The sequence below is a fragment of the Cololabis saira genome, chromosome 8 (assembly GCF_033807715.1).
Source record: "Cololabis saira isolate AMF1-May2022 chromosome 8, fColSai1.1, whole genome shotgun sequence".
Taxonomy (NCBI): Eukaryota; Metazoa; Chordata; class Actinopteri; order Beloniformes; family Belonidae; genus Cololabis; species Cololabis saira.
Window position 1 is genome coordinate 22,238,652 of NC_084594.1, and position 23,081 is coordinate 22,261,732.

Consider the following 23,081-nt stretch of genomic DNA (forward strand, 5'->3'; position numbering starts at 1 on the left):
GCCGGCTAACATGACAGAAACAAGTTTATCCTGGAGGGCAGAATTTAAACTGTTGGAGAAGTTGGATAGCAAATTTTAAAGGGTTCATCAAAGATATCAGAGCTAGATACGGCACCCAGAGAATCAGATTTATGCTCGTGGATTGAGGGGACAGTACTTACTGTACACCACATGTGACGAACACTACATGCATTCATTTTTGGAGGCGAAGTCACATGCCTGAGGTGACAGGTGAACTCTTTGCTTGGTGCTTTGATTCTGTGCAGACAAAAGAACTATTTCTGATTTGTTCTGTGCGTTTGTGAATTTACATACAAGCGGTTTGGCTCATTAAAGACAAATTCAGGTCTCGGCAGTTTATTTATGCTCCACAGGTACCCAGAATTTACCTTCACGCTTACTGAGCTGATTTGCAACAGGGAGATCATGAAGTGATTTCTGTCTGGTTTGTTGCCCGGCTGTTGTGTTACTTCAGCATTCCTACCTGGCGTTGTAACAACCCGGGCCAGTTCAACGCATGACTAAAGATGAGAGTATGTCTAAGACAGGGATCTGTGGCCGAAATGTAGACAAGCACAATGTAAGAAAAAACATTTTTGGTCCGGTATTGTTTTATCAGTTTGGTGACTGGTAATGTGAGCTCAGACGGCAATAACGTGATTCAAAGGGTACTGAGTGTAAATTGTGTCCACATTTATGATTTCATACCAGCTTTGAGTTATGGGACCAATCTCAACAAAGGCGGACCCCAAAGACGACAGGCTGGAAGAAAGTACAACAGCTCGATTCCACACATAAATGCAGTTACTATGAAAATAGCCAAAGATTCATGTTAGATGCAATTAAGTGGAAAAAGGGCGTATCTTTCCGGAAAATGATGATAATAAAAAAGTCTGTTTAGAAAGGTGTTTGGTCAATGTTGTTATACCTTTAGAGAGAGCAGTCTGTAGTGTCCATGAATTATGTTGCATTATAAACTGTAATTTTGTCAAAATCAGTTGAATAAATAAAGTTCTGCAGAAATCTACATTTCCATGTATTTATTTTACATGCAAGCTGGTCCAGCTACAACGCAGACATTTAAAAGGTTTTTCTGCAAATATGATTCCTTTAGTTTTTGTGGCACATTTATCATCCTCAAATTCACAATCAATTCAAGTAATATGAGGAAATATGAGGAAAGATGGCTTAGCTCCTCCAAGGATGCCAAACAAAGCCTTTCATGTTTCTGTCTTTTGAAACTATTGAGCTATGTACTTATTATAAAATAATGTTTATTTTTGGAAGACACGTGTATAAACTTGTGATTTAAAGCCCTTCATGCACGAGAGCAATGCAGCGCTGTGGCAACTTGACAACAAACTTCCACAACAGTGTGGAAAAATGATTCAAAAGATTGGATTTAAATGTGCCTTAATTTTTATTTGATCTTCTCTAATAAAAGAATGCTGGCCACTTACATTGGCAAAACTTCTTAAATAGCCTTTATAAATATACATGTTCATACTCAGCTGGTAGGGGGATTGTACAGATATTTATTAAATAGACCCAGTCAAGTCTTTTAACTATACTTCTTGAAATAAGAACCTTTTTTCTACATTTAATTATAGTGAAGGCTATCTTACTTTTTACACCTTCGGTACAGCATTACGATAAGCCCTAAGAGTATTATAGTAAGAATATTTACCCTCCAACACGCCATCCTAACTGGATAAGTCAAATTAACTGCAAAGTCAATCAATAAGAAAATAAAAAACATTTAAACCTTGACATGAAATTATCAAGAGATTTCTCCCTGTCATTCGCAGTTCCGCCTTTTCTCAGTCATTTATTTTGGGAACTGGCAGACACTAGTATCAAACTCTTTCTTCAGGGGGCAAAAGTTCAGGGATAAAAGGGATCACTCAGAAGATTACTCCCATGTACGTAACACGGATGCCTAGAACGCAAACAAACAGCATTATGTTGCTCAGCTTTCTTTTAGTTGCAGTGCGCAGCTTTCATATCACCAAATGAAGACTTTGGTTTCTTTGTTTTCTTAGTGCATATCCTCTCGCTGCCATAGGTCCTGACCGTAGCTGTATAAATGAAACATCTCTTTTTCATACAGCCACTCAGGGCAGTGTTTTTCAATCAGATTAGTACAGCACATTCTGTTCTGTTTCACTTCCTGATGACTGTGCAGCCTGTATCCCTGAATGAACTCAGCCGCATGCTTCTGGTTACACCGAGACTCTCATTCAGACAGATGTATTCTTGCAACCGCCTGTCACATTTTAAAGCTTCATACAACCTTTGGCAAATGTGTCAAGCAATTATCCGGAAGCCTGACAGTCTGCTTGGCTCATTTTTATCAGAAGGGTACATGACTTCTAAAGAAAAGTGTGCTACAAAGTAAGCAGAAATAGGAAGCTGAAAAGCCTCAGATCTGGTATGAATGATAAATATAGATGAACCGTATGTCTCACGAGCGCATGTATTATTATTTATGGGACACAGATGATTCAATAATAATTAACCATCTAATTTTCCTGTTGCTAACCAGGCCGCACAGAAACAAGATGTTCGCAACGTTACAGGAAGGAAAACAAGATCTCAAGTCGTGTGTTTCAATTGAAATCTATTCATGCATTTCAGTTCAACTGAGGTTACAAGAGCATGTTTGATCTCCTGTAAAACACTGCAGCTTTTGACAAAGCTACCAACAAACTTACCGGGTCACCAGAGTTTTAGAGTTTGGCAGATTCATCTTAGTCTGAGTTGCAGTTCCCTTTTTTATTCTGAATGATCCACGTGTGTCCTATACTTCTGATAGCTGCAGGTGGGTGATGATGCTCGTTGAGATTGCGGTCAATGTTTTTCTTTTTTTTTGTTAGGATCACAAGACCACACACATTCTATTTATGTGAATGAAGTGATCAACAACAAAAGTGTGTGATCCCTGCTTTCTTCTGATAAGCAGATGCCCGGAGAATCACTCAGCCGAATGATAACGTCCCTGTGGATTCGCAGAACCAGGTTCACTTACGTTATGTCACCTTTATAATTACCAGGATCAACATGTTCCCTTCAACAGCAGCCTTCTGTCTGCTAGCGATGTGGTCAGACAGTGTCCTCCCCCACATCTCACTGTGAGATTCAGCCACCTGAAGCCTACAATAAACTGTTTGAACATACAGGTTCAAGCAATAAAAAATAGATTAACTTGTGTGTTACGGTCTCATATGAACAAATTCTGGTGAGCGTGGCGACAAAAACACGTAAAACAACAATCTGTGCCACACTTCAATGTAAAACATTTCAATGTAAAAAACAATAAGATGAACTTCAGCCCAAGCAGCAGTTTCTTTTGATTTCCAACATTGTACGCTGACATATTAGTACCAGACCATCATCAGACCACAAAGGCACAAAGGCAAGCCATAAAGATAATTTATGACCCTTGAGGGAATTTCACACATCCCTGTTGTATAAGTCGGAGTTCATTAGAGCGACTCAGTACTATTTTAAAATGAGCCAACTTTGTAAGTAATCAAATACAAAATCCTCTTTATTCCAACACAAAGCAGAAGCAAATGAATGCCAGAATGACATCCTTCATTGTAAACAAGGGTTCATCAGTATGCAGTGGGTTGTTTTACTCTACACACCCCCGTAAATGAACAGAAAACCTTTATATAGTGGGGGCATTTTGATTAGATTCCCAAATGCTTTTCATGAACAAAATAGCTGAACTGGCTTTTATCTGCAGAAAGATTCTGACAACTTTGAGAAGTTAAAACAACTTCTGCAACCTCTTTGGGATGCATCCTTTTCAATAACAGAAAAACTGCTCATGTCTCACAACATGTTAGAAAAGCATTTGTTTCTATAAAACTAGTCTTCATGTTAATCTGTTTATTGTTTTCGGTTTGTGTCAAGTGCTCCTCTTTACAGTACTTGAAGTTATTATGCAACACTATATTTCCCTAAAATGTTTGAATCTTTTTATGCAGCACTGCATTTGACTTGTAAAAGAAGACCTCATAACGTATAATAAATTCACCTCACGTGGAACAGGCATACTGCGTTTAGTTGTTGTTTAACATTGACAGGAACTTTGAATCCTTTATATTAAAGTGGTTTATTACTTCAAATGTTTTGGGTTTTTTTCCCCCTAAGAACACAAAATAGTCAACAGTTACCAGTAATGTAGGCCCAGCGTACATTTGTTCAAGTTATAGTTTTGATTATATTTTATATACATTTTTTACTGCTCATTTCACCATGTGCAGATTCCAGATTCCAGATTAAAAAAACAAACAAAAAACACTTGGATGAAGTATATTACTTTCAATGATTTATTTATTTATTTATTATCCTTTATTTAACCAGGTGTGGGTCTCGGATGATTTTCACTCTGAAAAATACTGAAAAACACTTTAACTTGTACTTCAAATGGACTTTAATAGCAAAACATGCATCAGACTACACTGAGTAACAGTCATCAAATTAGCTCACTAATCCATGACATTAGTATTTGCATGTTAAACCTCATAAAATTGGCTTTGGGCATATTTTTCTTTCTGTATTGGTTCATAATTGATTACCTTGGATTCAAGACTCATTGACACATATTCACTTTTTGGCCCAGATAGATTAAATCCACTTTTCATATAACACATACTCTCCTTCCTGGTGAGCATCAGGATTTCTTCTAAGAGGTTTTCTAAAGACAATGTCTTAAGAAAACAGACAGGCTTTATATGTCTTTATCAAAACTTAACTTATATACTTAACTATAAGAGAGAATCAAGTATAATGCCACATATACCATATCAACAAGTGTACTTTGATCATAATCAGAGACAGGAGTACACATAGCTCTATTAAAATTAACATTTAGATATACCCACCACAAAAACAAAATGCATATTAAACCTACAACTGACACAAGACCAAAACATATTTAACACCAAAAGTTCATCAAAGTTCTCTGAAAAATGATTTCACTAAATTACAACTAGAACATAATGGAGACATATTTTCAACATCTGAGGATTGCCCATTCTTAAAATTAGGTAAACACCTTATGAACATCAAAACATGACATCATACATTTTTTATGTCATTTTCTCATTAACAAATTAGGAAACCCATTATACCCTTGTTGCTTCTGGGGGAAATAAAAGGTTAAGTAGCAGTCTGTTGCTGCAGATCAAATGTACTTGATCAATTTATTATAAATGAGTGTGACCGCCTTTATAAAAGCATTTTGCTGGTCTAGAACATTGACATGTGTGTTAACCCAATGCCAGGGAGGAACAACCTTGGCAATGAGCTCAAAAAAGCAATTCTTGCTGTCCATCAATCTGGGAAGGGTTATAAGGTTATTCTATTTAAAAAAAAAAAAAAAATGCTTCACCAGTGGAAAATATTTAAGCCAACTCCCAAACTTCCCAGGAATGGATGTTCACTCCAAGGCTGGAATGTTCAATGCCACAAAAAAAAACACAAAAAAAAAAACTTAAAAAAAAAGTTAAAGTTCATGACCAAACAATTCGGTGGAGACTGAGTGCAGCTACTTTGGAATGGTTATTAGTCCCACTAATAAAAAAAACGCATCCGAAATGTGATGAGACCTCTGAAACAATGTCCTTATGGTGGATGAGAAATTTTTGGACATACAGTAATACAACTGCCATGGACGGTGGCAGAGGGGTGATGATTTGGCCTTGGCCTTGAGTTTAGCACCTTTCAGGCATTGAGTTGACCATGACCTCTTCTGGATACAAGCACACTGTTGAGTTAAACGTGACGCAGTCTGCCCAAGAGCTATAGTTTGACCAATGGTGCATCATTCAGGGGGACAATTAAGCCAAACACAGCAGAAAGCATGTAAGAGAAAAAGGGAGAGAGAGAGAGAGAGAGAGAGAGAGAGAGAGAGAGAGAGAGAGAGAGAGAGAGAGAGAGAGAGAGAGAGAGAGAGAGAGAGAGAGAGAGAGAGAGAGAGAGAGAGAGAGAGAGAGAGAGAGAGAGAGAGAGAGAGAGAGAGAGAGAGAGAGAGAGAGAGAGAGAGAGAGAGAGAGAGAGAGAGAGAGGGAAAAAGAAAGACAAAATAAAAATCATGGAGGTGTTGAAATTGTCCAGTTAAAATATAGACCTTTACTTGGACAACAAATGTTTGAAGAGACTTAAATCTTAATGCAAAAATAATTTTCCCTTCGAGGAAGGTATTTTTTTATTTGAATTTGAACTTGACAGAAATGCTGTGGTTGGACCTTAAAGCTGAGCATAAACAAGTGCCTCCAAACTTCAATGAAGAGATGCAACTTTGTAAAAAAATATGAGTCAAAATCTTGCAACAATATCAGAATCAGAATCAGAATCAGAATCAGAAAAGGGTTTATTGCCGAGTTTGTTAACACACACAAGGAATTTGTTATGGTGATTGGTGCAATACAATACAAATATAAAAACAAATATATAAGAGATAAAATAAAATGTATAAACAGAAATGTACAATATAAATATAACAAATAACGTGATAATTACTAATAACAAAGGTTGGTAAATGTGGCTCTCTGAGTTTAGCACCTTTTCAGCTTTTTAAATGCTTAATCATGATGTTCATTTGAGGTATTGATTTTTGAATGTATGTATACACGTTCTGCTATTTAAAACCTTAGAATTTTTTGAATTGAAAGGGGATGATTTGTCCTCACATGACTGATAAAGACTTATAATGCATTTGAAATAAGTGTTAGAATAAAGCAGAATTGAAAATACGCAGGTAAAATAAGCCTACACGCAACTACAAATCGTATAACATCGTACTAAACTCCCAAAAATGAGCTTACGTACTTTCAAGCGTTAAAACTTACTGTGACTTTGTTTTCCTACTTTTACAAAGACTATTGTGTCATCATCAGAGTAAGGCGAGCGAGCACGATGCTGCGGTAAGTAACCATTCAGCAAAAAAGAACGCTCTATTTTAAAGAAGCTTACGGCGTAGGTCTGCGTCGATTTAACGCGGAACCATAATTTATGCTTTACAGGAATCACCCTACTTTTATTCGAAGAAAAAAGACAGGTTATTTCTCTCCCTCTCTCTTTTTTTTTGTCCGTCCCTCTCAGAAACAGTAATTCCATCTCACCGCGCATCTTATCATCGGCCAGTGAAGAGCGCGTTTATTTCGGTGTGCGCAGGCAGGCGGGCGGGCGGGCGGACTGTTGTTGATACGTGTTGTCAGCTGAGCGGAGAGGACAGCCTGCTGCGGAACAGGCTGTTCCCGGCCTGGCACGGAACGGGTTACAGGTCAGGGTGTCTATTGGAACACAGTGTTCTCATCAGCAGCGGTACAGCTACAGTACAAGCCGGAACATTGTGTTACTTTGTGGCTGCTTTCCAAGACCTGCCCTTAATTTTACACTAAGCGCCCTCCCACAACTCTACTCGTTTTTTTTCTACTCTCTCTCTCTGTCTTTTCTCTTTCTATCATTTCTTTTTTTTTTTTTTTTTTTTTTTTTTTTAACTCTCCGTGTCTCCCCCCCCTGCTCTTCCAATAACCCAGTGTCATTTTGAAGTCAGAGCTCCATGTGGCCGCTACACCGGCACGATCACCAGTGAAGCGGGTTAGGTAGGGGGGGTAAAAAACAGAAACAAAAAAAAAAAGGGGGGACTTAAAGACTAAAAGAGGAGGGGTGGGAGAAAGACAAAAAAGAGCGCTGCCTAATCACCACATGGGTTGAACACTTGGTACCCTGCTTGGATTTGGCATAAGAAGAAGCAGTGCAACAATTAAGAAGAAGCAGACAGGTTTTGACATCTTACCGGGTGAATTTTCAGCTTGTCGCCGTCCAATTGGAGAGGAGGATGTTATACTGAGGAGATCCCAAGAAAATGTAAGTCTTCTAATGAAATGTTTTTATTCTCTCGCTGAAAGACCTGATTAAGGACTTCATGAAGATATTAGGTTAACCGGCTTTCCAGCGCCCTCTGTTCACACATGAGTTAAACCGACACTTACTATGCATGCACTTAAAGACTCCTTCATTTTAAATACAAATAGGGATAAAAACAAAGATGTCTTACATATTATAGGATGGGATTTGAGTTTTCTACACATGTCGCAGCATGTTATTAAGGATCGTGTGCTTGTGTGTGTGAATGTGGTCCTGGAGCTTGTGGGTCCCAGAGGAGGTGGATGAGAACATCCAGAATCCCAGCAGGCTTAGGTGTATCTTCACAAATTACAGGTTGCACGGCAGTTTCTCAGAATTGCATCTCGAACTCTGGTTCACTCTGTGCTGATATGTTTTCACCAAGTTGCACATTACAGTTCACAATGGTGGCTTGCGAAAAAAAACTATAAATATAGACGGGTGTATTTAGAAGAAGACCAGGTGGTGTGCCACAAGCAGAGGTGGGCCTGTGGAGTTAGTTGAGTCAGTGTCTTTAATGAAAGTGTATGGTCAGAAATAAGTATTTACAACATTACTTTTTTTCCACTTTAGAAAAGTAAGAAAAGTTGCATTAAAAGTTGCAACACATCCGTTCCTTTAAAAAAGAAAGAAAAAAAAAGCATCCATAGATGCAGGCTGTTCCTGTATAATTACACATGAGGTTAAAAAATAAACAGGACTTTGTCATGTTGATGTGTGGTTTACCACGCAGAGTGTGAACTCATAGGTTCAGGTATGAATCAGCACCAGAGCGCGGATGTGAGACAGAATGTACAGAAACACTGTGTACGTCTGTGGATGTGGTCTTTGTCTCATTGTGTTTTGTTCCTGCATTCCTCTGCAGGGTATCTTAGTTTTGGTACATGAAGCCTACCTGCCATCTTATCAGTGTTGTAACCACATGCACTGCTTCCTTTGACACAATTGTATCTTTTTCTTACAAGAAATAAAATTATAAAATAACAGAAAAAGATCAAACTGATGGAGTGAGTAACTTTTTCCTTAGAGTGATTATTAATGGTGAATGGCAGTCACCAAATCATATACGTTTTTCTCCTTATTTGAATCACATTCTAACATGAATGCAAGTATGCCCTTAATTTAATAAATAAAAACTGTTCACTTGTGTCCAGAACATGAAACTGGTTTGTACGTGAGGAGGTCTTAAATCGGTGAACACCGTCAGGCTTTGCCAGCAAGGATCTTTGAATAGATGGAACATTGTGTTCAGACACACACACACACACACACACACACACACACACACACACACACACACACACACACACACACACACACACACACACACACACACACATGCTCGAGTATCATATATTATGAAGTCCGTGAAATTTGAAAAACACGGGACAAGGTGTTGCAAGTGATGAAGGGACATTTTGTCCTGTGCTCAGGCGACAAACACTCGATGTTTCCAGAGGCACAAAACCAAAGAAGCAGAGTAAAGTGATGTCAGTGAGAGGGATCTTGATGGTTTCATCCTGTGGGCTGAGGCACACGCCGTGGCTTATGGTTAATCAGAAATTATACAGAATTTCACAATCAGCTCAAATGTATTTCTCTGGATGATGTATTGTTGCTGGTTCATGTGACTGAGGCTTGAGTCCTTTAAAAAAACTAAAATATATATATGTATATATATGTAAATGCTTTTTAAGAAGCTTGACAGCACAGCAGAGCATCTTTCTTTTTACTCATTTACAGCTTTTGGAGTGTTAGGCAGATATGACAGGAGAAGCGATGGAAAAATTCTCAACGCAACACCGAAGCAGACACTCAGAGTAGCTGTTCCTCTTTCTTAAAGCAACCTGTCGTTGAGCAAAGTTTATAGTCTTGAATTATCTCCACGGAAAAGAGGCCACAAGACTGCTCTGTGACTTGTGCTTTTGACTGATCGGCCCTCACGTTTCATCCCATGGGCCCTTTAGGGTCTTCAGATTTATGCAAATTCAAACAATATTTAAAGAAACAGAGGAGCAAAGGTCAGCCCCGAGTCAAAGCTCAGCTAGAGTGAAGGTATCACATGAGAAAATCTGTGTCTGGGATGTGATAATCTCTTATCTTTCCTTATGCAGTTTCTTTCTCGTAAACACAAGTACAAAATGCAGCCTTTATATAAATCATTCTTTTCTCCGGGATCCGAAGCATCACACCAACAATTTAGTAAAAAACATATTCAGCATTTGTGAATTTAATACTTCTTTCATTGCTTATAGTATAGTTTCTGAAAAAATTATATAGAATCTCTACTTTACTTGTTAGAAAAACGTAAAGTTTGTGTGCAGTTCTAAGCGTCGCCACACAGGAATGTTCTCTTCAGGGAATAAAATAAATAAAAAGTAAATAAAAAAGTCCCAGTTTCACACAGAACAGTCTATTTGTACCTGATGCAGTTTGCCCCCGAAAGGTCGCCGAATTTCCAGTTCTTAAAGCGAGCCTTGTTTAGTGTTTTGAGTCCGAGAACACAACGGACGTGCTTGTTGTACATCTTGTCACAAGTTTGACCCAAAGTGCTATCCTCAGTAGCATCCTCGCACGGTCCAGAGCAGCTGGGATCTGGCTCGGTGTGAGCAAGTGTTAACGTCTTGGCTGCTGCGTGTGATTGTAATCAGCCAACAGTGTTTGCCAACATGGTTAGCATAGCTTAGTTAACTTCTTTATTGTCTTCGCACGACGTCAAGATTATTGTTCCAGGCTAGTCTGGTGACTGCGTGTGTGAGAGTGTGTAATGGGGCAGTTAGATGATGAACGGCTGCTGCTGTGATGAAAGCGCAACATTTAACAGCGCTTCTACAGCAACATGTTATTACATCTTTTATTGCCCTGGCAAAACTTGAGTTAGATACTTGGTGCCACGTGGAGGCATGAGACGTTGACAGTGAACGTCTTGACATTCGTCAGACTTCATACTGAACATTCATGACAGCAAATGGCCTCTTTCACATCAAATATGAAATATGTACTTATTTAATTGTTTCCAGACTACAGTTTATGTTTGAGAAAGCATGTTTTTTATGTACAAAAACTATATTTGTAGTAGGCTAAATAAGAAAAAAGAAGAAAGTATTGCTTCGCATCAAAGTTGAATTTTTGTATCTGTGCCGACACTCATTAAATGTATTTTAAATGGTATTCAACCTTACATGTATGTATGTACAAGGAAACTTTATATTATACAGCAGCAAAATTGATTGATTTGAAATAATCTTTCTAAAAGGATGAGTTTGAAACATCTCTGCACATTTATAACAGATAAATAACAAAAACTTGGCAAGTTTTGTGTTTGAGAGGATTCATCCTCATTTAGAAAATAAATAAGCCAAGTGAAAAACAACAACAAAAAAACAGCATCTAAATATATTTAGAAGTAATATTTTATTGTCTGATGAAATAAATATTAATATAAATTAGAATAATCAATTGATTACTATTATTGATCCTAGTAAGTATAAAAAATTATAAAAATTACTTATTAACCTCTCGTACAAACATCGTAGCCACTTAATTTGTTGTCCTGTGTGTGCGTGTGTGTGTGTGTGTGTGTGTGTGTGTGTGTGTGTGTGTGTGTGTGTGTGTGTGTGTGTGTGTGTGTGTGTGTGTGTGTGTGTGTGTGTGTGTGTGTGTGTGTGTGTGTGTGTGTGTGTGTGTGTTATCTTGATGATTGTTTGCAAGGCTGAGTGTTAAACCTGCTGGCTTATTGCATCATATATTAAACCAATATGTACATACATACATGTGGATTTATATTCAAGAAGTAGATCATTTGAAATCTAATAACTCTGAACAGACAGTAATAGTTGTTAATATTATACAACATATCACTCAATACACAATGTATACATGTACACAATATTTCCAATAACAGTTGGCCCTCTGGTTTGAAGAGAAACGCATGAAGGATGGCAGCCAAGTAAATGAAAGAAAATGCCTAAAGAGAAAAGATTTGAGCTCAGTTAGAGCAGCCTCAAATTCTGATAATTTGCTTGTATGAACAAATGAAGGAGTTTCAAGAATACTGAATACCTGATTTTGTGATGGCACAGGTACATCAGCACAGTGTGCTCGAGTTGAGCCCACACTTCCTGTCTGTGTATGAATCTCTGAGATGGGTGTCTTCATTAATGCTGAACTGCTCATTAGAAAGCAAGCGAGAACATCAGAGTGTGACTTAGTCATAGTATGCTGGGTTGGAATCTTTTGTCTGTAAACTAACGTTTAGATTTGCTAAGAGAAAAATGATGAACTGGAGACGCTTCATCTTTGCGAGCACAGAGGGAAGTACAATGAGTCAGAAAAGCATTGTGCAGAAACCTTGAACGCAGATTGAAGTGATGTAGTTATTGTATCTATGCTGGGACCACACAAGGAACTGCTCTGACTATGCAGATCTCATTTTACACTTTTATCCGAGATTATGACATTCCAGTCCGACGCCACAAATTCAGTTTGTGCCAGAAGCAAAATTTACATTTTATGTTCCTAAAGTGAAAACAGGAGACATTAACAACTGACGGTGCTTCAAGTTTTAAAATGTTGGTTTTATGTTTGTTTACATCTTTTACAGCTTTAGTGTGTTATGCCCATTTGCAGAAATGACAACTGACCAGGAATTACCCATGGATGGCCCTGCAGCCACAGCCACGTTTGCTGCAAAGGGTATTGATGTAACACCAAATAAAGACCAAGGGGTTATGAAGGTACTAATTGCCATTGCTTCAGTTTCTCTTTGGATGTTACACCTGATGTGACTCCAGATTTCTCAACTAAGGGCAAAATTGACTCCCTTCGCGCAGGTCATAAACCACCAGGGAGTCGAAGGGGACCGACCAATGATTGGGGACAAAGTCACTGTCCACTACACTGGAAAACTGCTCTCTGGGAAGAAATTTGACTGCAGTCGAGATCGCAAAGAGCCTTTTTGCTTTCACGTGGGGAAAGGTGGGCACCTTGCTTTTTTTAAGAATTTCTTTAAGAATAATGTTTGCGTATTCATGAACCTGTTTATTACATTTGAAACTTCAGCTGGCAGCAAGTCGTTTAGCTTAATGTCAAGTATGGAAGTTGATTAAAGAGCATGAACAAAATGTACCTCAACCCAGAGACTCACTAACTGAGGGCCTTGATGAAATAACCGCTGTACAGGGTCTGCTGCAGACCATTTAAAAACCTTGAGTTTTTCATTAACTGTTGCCATCTTGGATTTTTTTTAACCTCAACATTATTCCCTTATGACCAAATTTGGGCATTATGCTAAGTTATCTGCTAACCAGCACTATTCTGGTTATTTGCTTTCATTATAGAGCTGCAGATGCAAATAGTTGCATGTTTTTCTTAACTTTGTACAGAGCAAGCTCTCTTTTTCCTTTCTTCCAATCTATGTGTAGCACAGCTAAGCTAAAGTAATAGCTGCTGGCACAGACTTCATATTACAAAACAAAAACATCACACCTAATTAGAGCAAGGAAGTGACTGATTGAAGGGTTTTTCGGTGAAATATATCTATATACTCTCAACTCACTGTTAAATACTTGCTGAGTCGGTGTACTAAGCCTTTACTTTCTCAAAGGACAAGTCCTCAAGGCCTGGGACCTCGGTGTGTTGTCCATGCAGAGAGGAGAGGTGTGCACGCTAATCTGCAAGCCGCAGTACGCTTATGGAGTTGCTGGAAACCCAAACAAAATTCCTCCTAACTCCTCAGTTGTCTTCGAGGTAGGTGTGCCATGTCACTGTTGTCATTTGTGGCTTTCCTTAATGAGGTGTAGGTCCGAGGGATCCCAATCATTCAAAAAAACATGTCCTTTTTCTCTGACGATGGAGCCCCTCGGACATAAAACAACAGTTATGTCTACTTTAATTTCTTCTCGCTCAAACAGTTATTATCCCTCCCAGTCAGTTTGAAGCTATTCAAGGACACAGTTCAGATACTCAATCTGTGCTCTGTACTCAGTGATAATTATAACTGTGCTGTTATATCCAACAAATGTCTAACTACGTTGGTAAAATCAGAGTTAACATGTCAGTGTCTAATCAAATAGCATTTGAATTATTTGTTAGCCTTACAAAAATATTCTAGTCGAAATTCACATGTCAGGCCAATGACGTAGACATTCAATAGGGAATTATATCTAATGTAAATATGTACTTTAAAGAAAAGCTCATGTACTGTTTTGTTATCATCTATGACCCTTTGAGGTATAGTCAGTTAAGAGCTTTTTTCCCTCATAAAACATTTTAAACGTAAATTTTAATAAATCTTGAAAACTGCATGGTCCATATAATAATAATAATAATGACTTGGATTTGTATAGCGCCCTTCAAGGCACCCAGAGCGCTTTACAGAGATCATTATTCATTCATACACATCCTCACTGGTGGTGGTAGCTACATTTGTAGCCACAGCTGCCCTGGGGCAGACTGACGGAAGCGTGGCTGCCATATTCATACACATTCACACGGGACAAGGTGGGTAAGGTGTCTTGCCCAAGGACACTACGACAGCAAACTGGGACAGAGCGGGATTCAAACCGCCGACCTTCCGATCATTGGACGACCCGCTCTACCACCTGAGCTACTGCCGCCCCATATAGCTCTTTGATATCCTGTAGCCTTTTAACATTCTTGATTTTGCCGCCACATTGTGACCTACCAGTCAACTGGAATAGTGCAAGTTTATCCAGACTACTTCATGGCACTGGCATCCACATTCACGTCCACGAAGACTGAATTGATGCGTGCATTTCTTTTACTGCCCTGCGATGGACTGGCGACCTGTCCAGGGTGAACCCCTGCCTTTCGCCTAAAATTAGCTGGGATAGGCTCCAGCAGACCCCTGTGACCCTGAAAAGGATAAAGTGGGTAAAGAAAATGGATGGATGGATGGATTTCTTTTATTTTGGCAGCTCTATCCTGTCAGCGTATTCTACAAATGGAAAATAGGAAGTAAAATCTTCTTCACAATAGAGGGAAGACAAAAGCCCAAAAAAGAAAAATCCAGACAATAAAATGATATGTGTTTTTGCTCACAGAAAACATATTTATCTAGAGATGAATGATGGCGCAGATAATAATGACTCCCGGGTGGCACATCTACTCATTACACTGGAGTCACATGAAATTACTGCTGTTTTTGTTTGTCTGGCTAATTATCAGCTGATGCGCTTGAGGTCCGTACAGTCCACGTGGTCAAATGTTCTGGGCCACACACAGACATCCGCAGGAGAAGATGATGACATTTATGTCACACTGACCTGCACAGATCCAAGTGGACACACACACAAAAAAGGGTTTTACACATGAACTCCAGTCCTCATACTTACGTCTCTCTATGGGCTTGAAGAAGAAAGTAAAGTGAATCTTCTGGATTTTCTATTTCTAATTACATTCTCACTTTAAACAACTTTTATCCAATAAAAAAAAAAAATCTTGAGCTTGTGAGCTAAATAACTACATTTACAAAACATTAAAACTGAAACTTTAAAGGGGAGGCTGAGACTGTTCAAACATCGTCAAGTCAATATAACAAGCAAGACAATGAGAAAGTACAATATTTATTTAGCTTTGATATAACGTACTTTAAATTGTCATGTGAAGATAAATAAAATAACTAAAAACAATGTTTAATCATGCCATAGCTGGGAAAGATCTCTTGGATTTAATGTGTATATCTGTATTTCATTTCTGATTTCACAGTGTTCTGTCTGCAGTGGGCATAACTGTATCACTGTTTTCATTTTCTGTAACGTGTCCTGCTTTTTTTTCTTCTTTAGTTATCCAATTCTCCTCCTACATGTGCTTCAGTGCAGCACACTCTGTTCTACAGAGCTTCAGTTTTGTGCCTTATGTTTGGTGTTTGTGAGGAAGAGTGATGAAATGTTTTTGCCATAATACAGATAGAGCTGCTCAGATTTGAAGGAGAGCTACTTACAGGGGACGGTGGCATCATGAGACGAATAAAGGTCAAAGGGGAAGGTTACAGTAATCCCAACGATGGAGCGAGTGTTGAAGGTAATGTGTGTTTCGCGGGCAATCATTGGAATTGTGCCAGCTTGACGAGTCGTCAGACTAAATCCTGTCATATGTCTTACAGTGCACCTGGAAGGGCGCTGTGACGACCGACTGTTTGACTGCAGGGACGTCAGCTTTACTATTGGTCTCGCTGAAGATAAAGGCATTCCGCTGGGAGTGGACCGAGCCATGGATAAGATGCAGAAAGGAGAGTGCTGTTTACTTTTCTTGAAACCAAAGTAAGTTGATGACAAATCTTACCACGTATGATGTGTGTCTTTACTCTCGGACTGAGCCACTCTCTGTGTGGGATTTCTGATCATTGATGTGGGACTTTTGTCTTGATCATTTTGATTTCTTAACGTTCTTCTCCTAACATGTTAAAATACTCAGCATTATACAATTATATACAATTGTATACAATTCATAGTATACTTTTTTGCACTTATGTATGTGTTGAAAATGAATAAATGCACTGTTTTTCATATTCATAACGCTTAAGAAAAGTATTTACCGTAGATGGATAAAAGATGCAGTGATACAGCTTTAGTGAAGTACTATACTTTTAATATTTCAACTGTCTTTATCATGTTTTAAAAAGCTTAAAACCAAGAACTTTCTGAAATACGAAAGGACATGTTTTGTGCTTTTTTTAAATAATTGTTTTTCATTAAAAAGCCACATTTTTAACTATAAAATTGCCTTTGAATTATAGATATTAAGAGAAAGGTTGTGAAAAATAAACTGAAGCACACAGACACACAATATAAAACACAAACATGTCATTTCCTGAATTCAAAATCTTTCAAAATGTCAAACTCTGGATAGAGAGAGCACACAGTGTACTTTTTAAAGCATGTAATATCAGTCCTTCAACCCTGCCCACACCAATCCTCAGGCTCAAAAAAATAGGCTACTAGTGTTTACCAGGAATTTATCGTGTGCTCACAGTTGAGGTCCTTGAGAATTAAGCCATAAAATTGCTGACTTGTACTCAGACAAACCTGAAAGGAGAAAATAAAAAACAAAAGCTTTTTTTTCCAGCTCAGATTGCAAAAGTTCCAGCCTTAGGAATGTACTTTTGTTACATTTGTTTATGAATGAGTCAGAATAGCCACTCCGGCAAATTTAGCTCCGTCCTTCTTAAAAAGAAAAAAAAACCTCCGGATTTATCGTCTTTACTTTGCAACGTCTACTGTGAAATCTTTTTTTTTTCTTTTTTAAATGTCATTGCACAACATCATCTATTTTACTCACGTCCATTTAGTTGATGTTAGCTTTTTTAGTGTAAGTGCAGTACTCCTCTTTGTTTGCAGGATGCACAGATTAAATTTAACATGCTGGAACTGTTTCATGTTAAAGCCCTTACATTCAGAATATACAAAACCATAAACAGAAGCAGCTGCTCAGGGATGTCAGGTAGTTCTTTCCGTGAATTCATGAACAGTTCCCAAAAGAAGCAGACACGGTCTCCCTTTGCACTTTTGCATTTTAGCACATGTACAGTATTGGTTGTTACTTTCTGACAGGTGTAACATGCATGCGGGTTTCCCCTCTGGGTTTAGTTACGGTTTCAGCCAGAATTTAGAGCGTCGCTGTTTCTTTGCAAATTGGTTTAAATGCTGCCATGACCATATGAAAATGTGATGAAACAACTGATTTGCTTCGGTATTACAAACAAAGCTGTGCATATCGACAGATATGGCTTTGGAAGTGAAGGCAAACCCGAGTACAACATTGGACCAGACCAAGACATCGTATATGAAGTTACCCTCAAAGACTTTAAAAGGGTGAGTGCTAGTTTCTTATTTCTATGAGTCAGTCAAAGTTTCGTTATATTAGACTGGATGAAAAAAAATAAAATAAATTTGGGTTATTTCCTGTTTTAGACAAATCTAAGCACATTCTTCTTAACTACCCTAAACATAAAAACAATGCTTACACACTCTCTATGATGTCAACTGTGTTCAAAAAAGGCTAAAGAATCCTGGGAAATGGACTTGAACGAAAAGCTAGATATGTCTGCTGGAGTGAAAAATAAAGGGAATCAGTATTTTAAGGTGCAATTTCTATGCTTACCTTTTAACACATATATTTATTACACTGGGTTGTTTTTTTTTTGTTTTTTTGTAACTTGTGTTGTTGTATTCCATGATTAGGCACACCGGTACCAACAGGCAGTCATCCAATACCAGCGCATCATTTCCTGGTTGGAGATGGAGTGTGGGACTGGGTTAGAGCAACACAAGAGGATAAAAGAATATCTTTTGACATCCCACCTCAATTTAGCATTGTGTTTCCTGAGGCTGAGAGAGTTCTCACAAGCAGTGGACAACTGCAACGCGGTGAGCTGCTTGACCCTGATGTATAATGTTTTGGCCTTAGACCTCAACTGCTGCTGCCCTATAATGTTCCTTTGTGTTTCTGCGTGTGTTTTTGTCAGGTCATTGCGTTGGATGAAAGCAATGAGAAGGCTCTGTATCGTCGCGGGGAAGCGCGGTTCCACCGCAACGAGTTCAGCCTGGCCATGGCAGACTTTCAGAAAGTGCTGCAAGTCAACCCCTCCAATCGAGCAGCTCGTGGTCAAATTTCCATCTGCCAAAACAGGATTAAGGAACATCATGAGCACGACAAAAGGACCTACGCCAACATGTTCCAGAAATTTGCAGAGCGGGACGCCAAGGTCTGTAAACTCACAGTTCTTGGCTAAATATAGTCAGCAGGCACAGTGACTTATTTTCAATTGAAATTAATATTAACACCTATTTAATCTTAGAAGAATCAAAAGTTTTAGCTTTTATATTTTCAACAAATAAACACACAAACACTCTTTTTCTCTTGCTCATACACACCCACACACACAAACACACATTATGTGACTAATACTGTGTATACTGCAACAGAATACATTAAAATAGGGTATTGCTTTTTGAAAAATCATTTTTTTTAATGTTTTATAATCTTTCAAAGTGTTATCCAGCAGTGGATTTTAAATTGATTGGAATTAAATGAGATTGATTCAAGCTTCACCATAATACTGTTTTCATGGCATACTGTAGTTTTAAAACAATATCTTAACTTATATTTGCATTTGTGTATATCTGTAATTACTTGAACCACATATTCATACTTTAAAAATTTTTTTCAATCATGAAAATAATATTTATTCAACCAGTTTGACTGGAATGCCCGCAAGGGCATTGCAATATAACTGTAAATTTACTTTTTTTTAAACTAAATGATCAATCACTTTGTAAATCATACAGTCAAAGAAGTTCAATCTGCCACTGCCTGCCAAAATTATATCAACTTTTTGGTCAGGCAAGGCAATATTCTGATATGGAATCGTCCTGCTGTAGTGTGATTCTACTTTTTCAGTGTTATACTCCCCTCTAGTGGTGAAAGCGATCTCCACATTTAATGTTGGTGCTTCCCGGTTCTGTAAATAAACAATAAAAAATAAAAAATAAAAAAGGAACAGAAAAATTTTAGTAAATGGAGAGTTCAATTTAAAGTCTATGATTTTACCCAAACTTAAGTCTTAAAAAAAAAAACAGGGAAAACACAGAACTGTCCACGAAACCTATTTTCCAGCTCTGGAGGATTCTTGACAGCTTGAGTTATTTCTACTTCATCTAAAACATTTCTTCTCCTTCACAGACTGGGAGGGTGAAGAGGAAGCGAGATGAGAGCTCGAGGACCACCATGAATGGAGAGTTAGGCATTAAACAGCGGCGGAGGAGTCGGGACTGTCTATCATAACAGTGACTACCGAATGGGAGAAGAGAAGTCCTCCTGTTCCTGGAGCAGAGGCAGGAATGAAGTAGAATAAAAGCCTCTAATCCAAACCTCTTTTATCTCCAAATCAAGTGTGACCATTCATGCATATAAAGCAGAGTGTGAGCAGGGATGCTTGTGGACCAAACAGCATTACCCCTGTCACGCGGACTATCAGACTGCCAGGACGCTCATCCCTGTGGGGATAGTACTACAGAATCACTGAGTGAAGATAGGTGAACACTTTTGGCCCAAGCTTTTATTTTACAAAATATTGTTTTATTTCTTCTAAAACACTGAGGACTCATATTTTCTTGTCATTAGGCTAGTGTATAGAGCTGACATGTGCCTCCATAGTGTGTTTCTGATTCCAAGACCACACTTGCTGGTTTTCAGACCTCTGAATCGTAATTGGTATTTAGCCTTTTTGGGGCAGCTGCATGCATGTATCATGAGGTGTTTGGGATTCAGACTTGAAACTTTGCTAAATTTTAAATGTGCAATATGTATTTTTGGACAAAAGGTATAACAAATCCTGTTAGCTAAGTGGTGTTGCAACAAACAGTAATTTTCACGTTAAAGTTTCGGGGCAGCATGGCAGTGTGGCAGGCAGTGCTGTTGTTTCATATATATACTTGAGCGTTCTCCGGGTACTTTGGCTTCATCCCAGAGTCCAAAAACATGTTCAGCTGAAGCGTGCGTGGTTGTTTCGTGTGTCGTTTGTTTCTGTGTGGTCCTGTAATGAACTGGCGTATCCCGCCTTTCATGTGATGACAACTTGGATAGAGCCTAGCTCTCTCGCACCCGTGACACCCAAACAAGATGAACCAGGTTTATAAAATTGAAGGATGGATTGCCTAGAACTTAGCCTTGGTTTTCAATTAACAATCTTTTTCTTAGCAATTACACAAACCTGCTTTCAATTAAATTTGAGAAATGCATAAATACTACTACAAATGAAGTAATACCACAAGTTTCACTGCATGGATATTTCCTATTTCTATCGATCACGATACATACACTCATCACTTTATTAGGGGTACCAGATGCACCTAATAAAAGAGGTGAGCGTAAGTTTTCACCAGACAACAGAAGCAGAATCAGAAAAAAGCACAAACTACACATACCAAAATTGTACAAAAACAAAAAAAATCTGTTATTTACCTGTGGCAAATTCCCAATTTACTGACATTTGTCATGTTTCACTGTAGATCTCGTCATTTGTTTTATTTTTTACAAAAAGAAAACACAAAAAGGTCTACAGAGGGACTTAAACTGTGGCGTGGGGTGGTTACTTCCAGAAATACAAAGCAAATTGAGCCCTTTGTTTTTCCAATATGTGCATGACAATGGTCATGCACTAAAGTTCACTCTGAAATCGTTTATTTTTATCTATTTAAAACATCTCAGTTTGTCCAATGAAAAGCCAGTCTGGTACTGTAGCCAATTAAACAAAATATGACAGGCATTTCTGGGAGATGTTCTCTGTGGACTGAAATATTTCACAGTATTGGCAGCTGCAAACATTTGAATATGTCTAAAAAGAAATGTATATGTAAAAGTGATTGTGTGGTGCAGTGGTTAGCACTGCCACTTCACAGCACGAAGGTCCTAGTTTGTCCGACATGGGACCTGCTCCATGCAGATTTTGCACGTTCTCCTGTTGACTTTCATCTGCTTTCTATCACAGTCCAAAGGCATGCTGGATTGGACGATTTAAAAGCCCCCCCTCCCGAACTCCCGCACAGTTTCGCCAAGCTGATTATATCTGATTATGAATAATAAATGAATGTTTACGTTCCCGAGCTTTAACGGATATTTGAGATTGACAACTTTAACTTCATATTGCACTCATTGTACGTAGCTCTGTCAGTTTGTTTAGCAAAAAAGAAAAAAGAAAAGGCACAATCTCCAATGCATGGAAACCCATTCATCATTCTGCAGGTGAAACACATGCAGCTTTCTTTTTACGCCTCCAGAATACTTGTAAATATGTTTGAAACGACAACAAAACGACTTGCACCCATTGGCACCTTTGTGTTTGACGGGACTTTGCATTGTGCGAAAGGGACAGAGAAACTACATCTGTGCTTTGAAATGAAACTTAATGAATTATATATCAGCTCTGTTATTGTGATCAGCAGGGATTTTTTCCCTCCCCCCTTTACTTTTTTTTTTTTTTAAACATATGTATGTTTAGTGTAGTGGACAATATTGCACTTAATGGTCAAACCAACACTGTCATCATGAAATGTTCAGATTAAATCTGGACAGTAATATTGAGATGTTTTATAAACATTGGTTGGTTCTGAATGAAATTTTAGCTGTCTGAAATATTTTGTGTAAAAAAAAAAGAAAAAAAAGAAGAAAAAATTCAACAGTGATAACTGTGTGCGTGTGTGTCAGCGTGTGTATGTGTGTGTGAATACATGTTGTTGTATGCCAGCAAGGTTTTTTAACAGCTTGTTGCTAAATGTTTTGAAGTGCTGCTGCCTCTAAACATTCAAATATTTTGTACAATGGAAGTGAGCATGAAGTACTTTTTCCAGCCATTATAAAATGTAGTCAGCATTTACAGACCGTTTTTCCCCCCTGCCTGTCAACTGCAACTAAAAGTAAAATATTTCCAGGCTTCTCAGTGCTGCATTTTGATCATTTTGATAACATGAAACGTGATTCCAGATGTAATTTTCACAAACAAGATAAAATGCAGCTGCAGTATGTCCAGTGTCAGATTGGTTTTATAGTTTTCTGTCATGAAATGTGTTTACATGTAAAGGATATCATGGTCCTATGATATTCATGTTTTCATACAAACAGAACCTATGGTACGTTTGTTCATGCTGTTTTCTCACACCCACCCATCCACACACACACACACACACACACACACACACACACACACACACACACACACACACACACACACACACACACACACACACACACACACACACACACACACACACACACACACACACACACGGTTGTGTCTCATGGATATACATGTTCCCTTCATCTGCAGGTCACAACAATATGATTTCTTAGATATTTATCACTGGAATTTCATTTTTTGTGTGATGCTATAACTGCGGGAAGCACAGTGGCTCGGTTGTAAGCACTGCAGCCTCACATAAATCATGGTTCAAATCCTGATCGGGGCCTTTCTCCGTGGACTTTCCATGTTCGTACCATGGTATCATGAGTTTTCTCTCCAGAGTCCCATAAAAGTTGTTCGTCAGATACATTGATGATTTTGAATTGCCCGAGAGAGTGTGTATGGTTGTTTGTCAGTATCTGGCCCTATGAAGAACTTGCAACGTGTCCCGGGGACTATT

General features: G+C 38.4%; 1 protein-coding gene across 2 annotated transcripts; it reads left to right on the top strand.

Annotated features, from left to right (window-relative positions):
- Positions 1-7,618: 7,618 nt before the first annotated feature.
- Positions 7,619-21,105, top strand: fkbp5 (FKBP prolyl isomerase 5). 2 transcript variants are annotated; one of them, XM_061727260.1, is made up of 11 exons: positions 7,619-7,884; positions 12,527-12,659; positions 12,756-12,900; positions 13,529-13,671; positions 15,852-15,966; positions 16,049-16,205; positions 17,666-17,756; positions 17,943-18,026; positions 18,126-18,311; positions 18,410-18,649; positions 19,627-21,105. In XM_061727260.1, exons 2-11 carry the CDS (start codon positions 12,555-12,557, stop codon positions 19,726-19,728), a joined length of 1,368 nt encoding a protein of 455 aa, XP_061583244.1. In that variant the 5' UTR covers positions 7,619-7,884; positions 12,527-12,554; the 3' UTR covers positions 19,729-21,105. The 2 variants fall into 2 exon arrangements, with proteins under 2 accessions (XP_061583244.1, XP_061583243.1); XM_061727259.1 differs by having other exon boundaries at positions 7,623-7,884; positions 12,553-12,659.
- The last annotated feature ends 1,976 nt before the right edge of the window (positions 21,106-23,081 follow it).

Excerpts from the sequence above, each read along its gene's own strand:
- fkbp5 (XM_061727260.1), top strand. The coding sequence starts at position 12,555 with ATGACAACTGACCAGGAATTACCCATGGATGGCCCTGCAGCCACAGCC. Across the intron at positions 12,660-12,755 it reads AAGACCAAGGGGTTATGAAG|GTCATAAACCACCAGGGAGT; the intron begins GTACTAATTGCC and ends CCCTTCGCGCAG. Across the intron at positions 16,206-17,665 it reads TTACTTTTCTTGAAACCAAA|ATATGGCTTTGGAAGTGAAG; the intron begins GTAAGTTGATGA and ends GCATATCGACAG.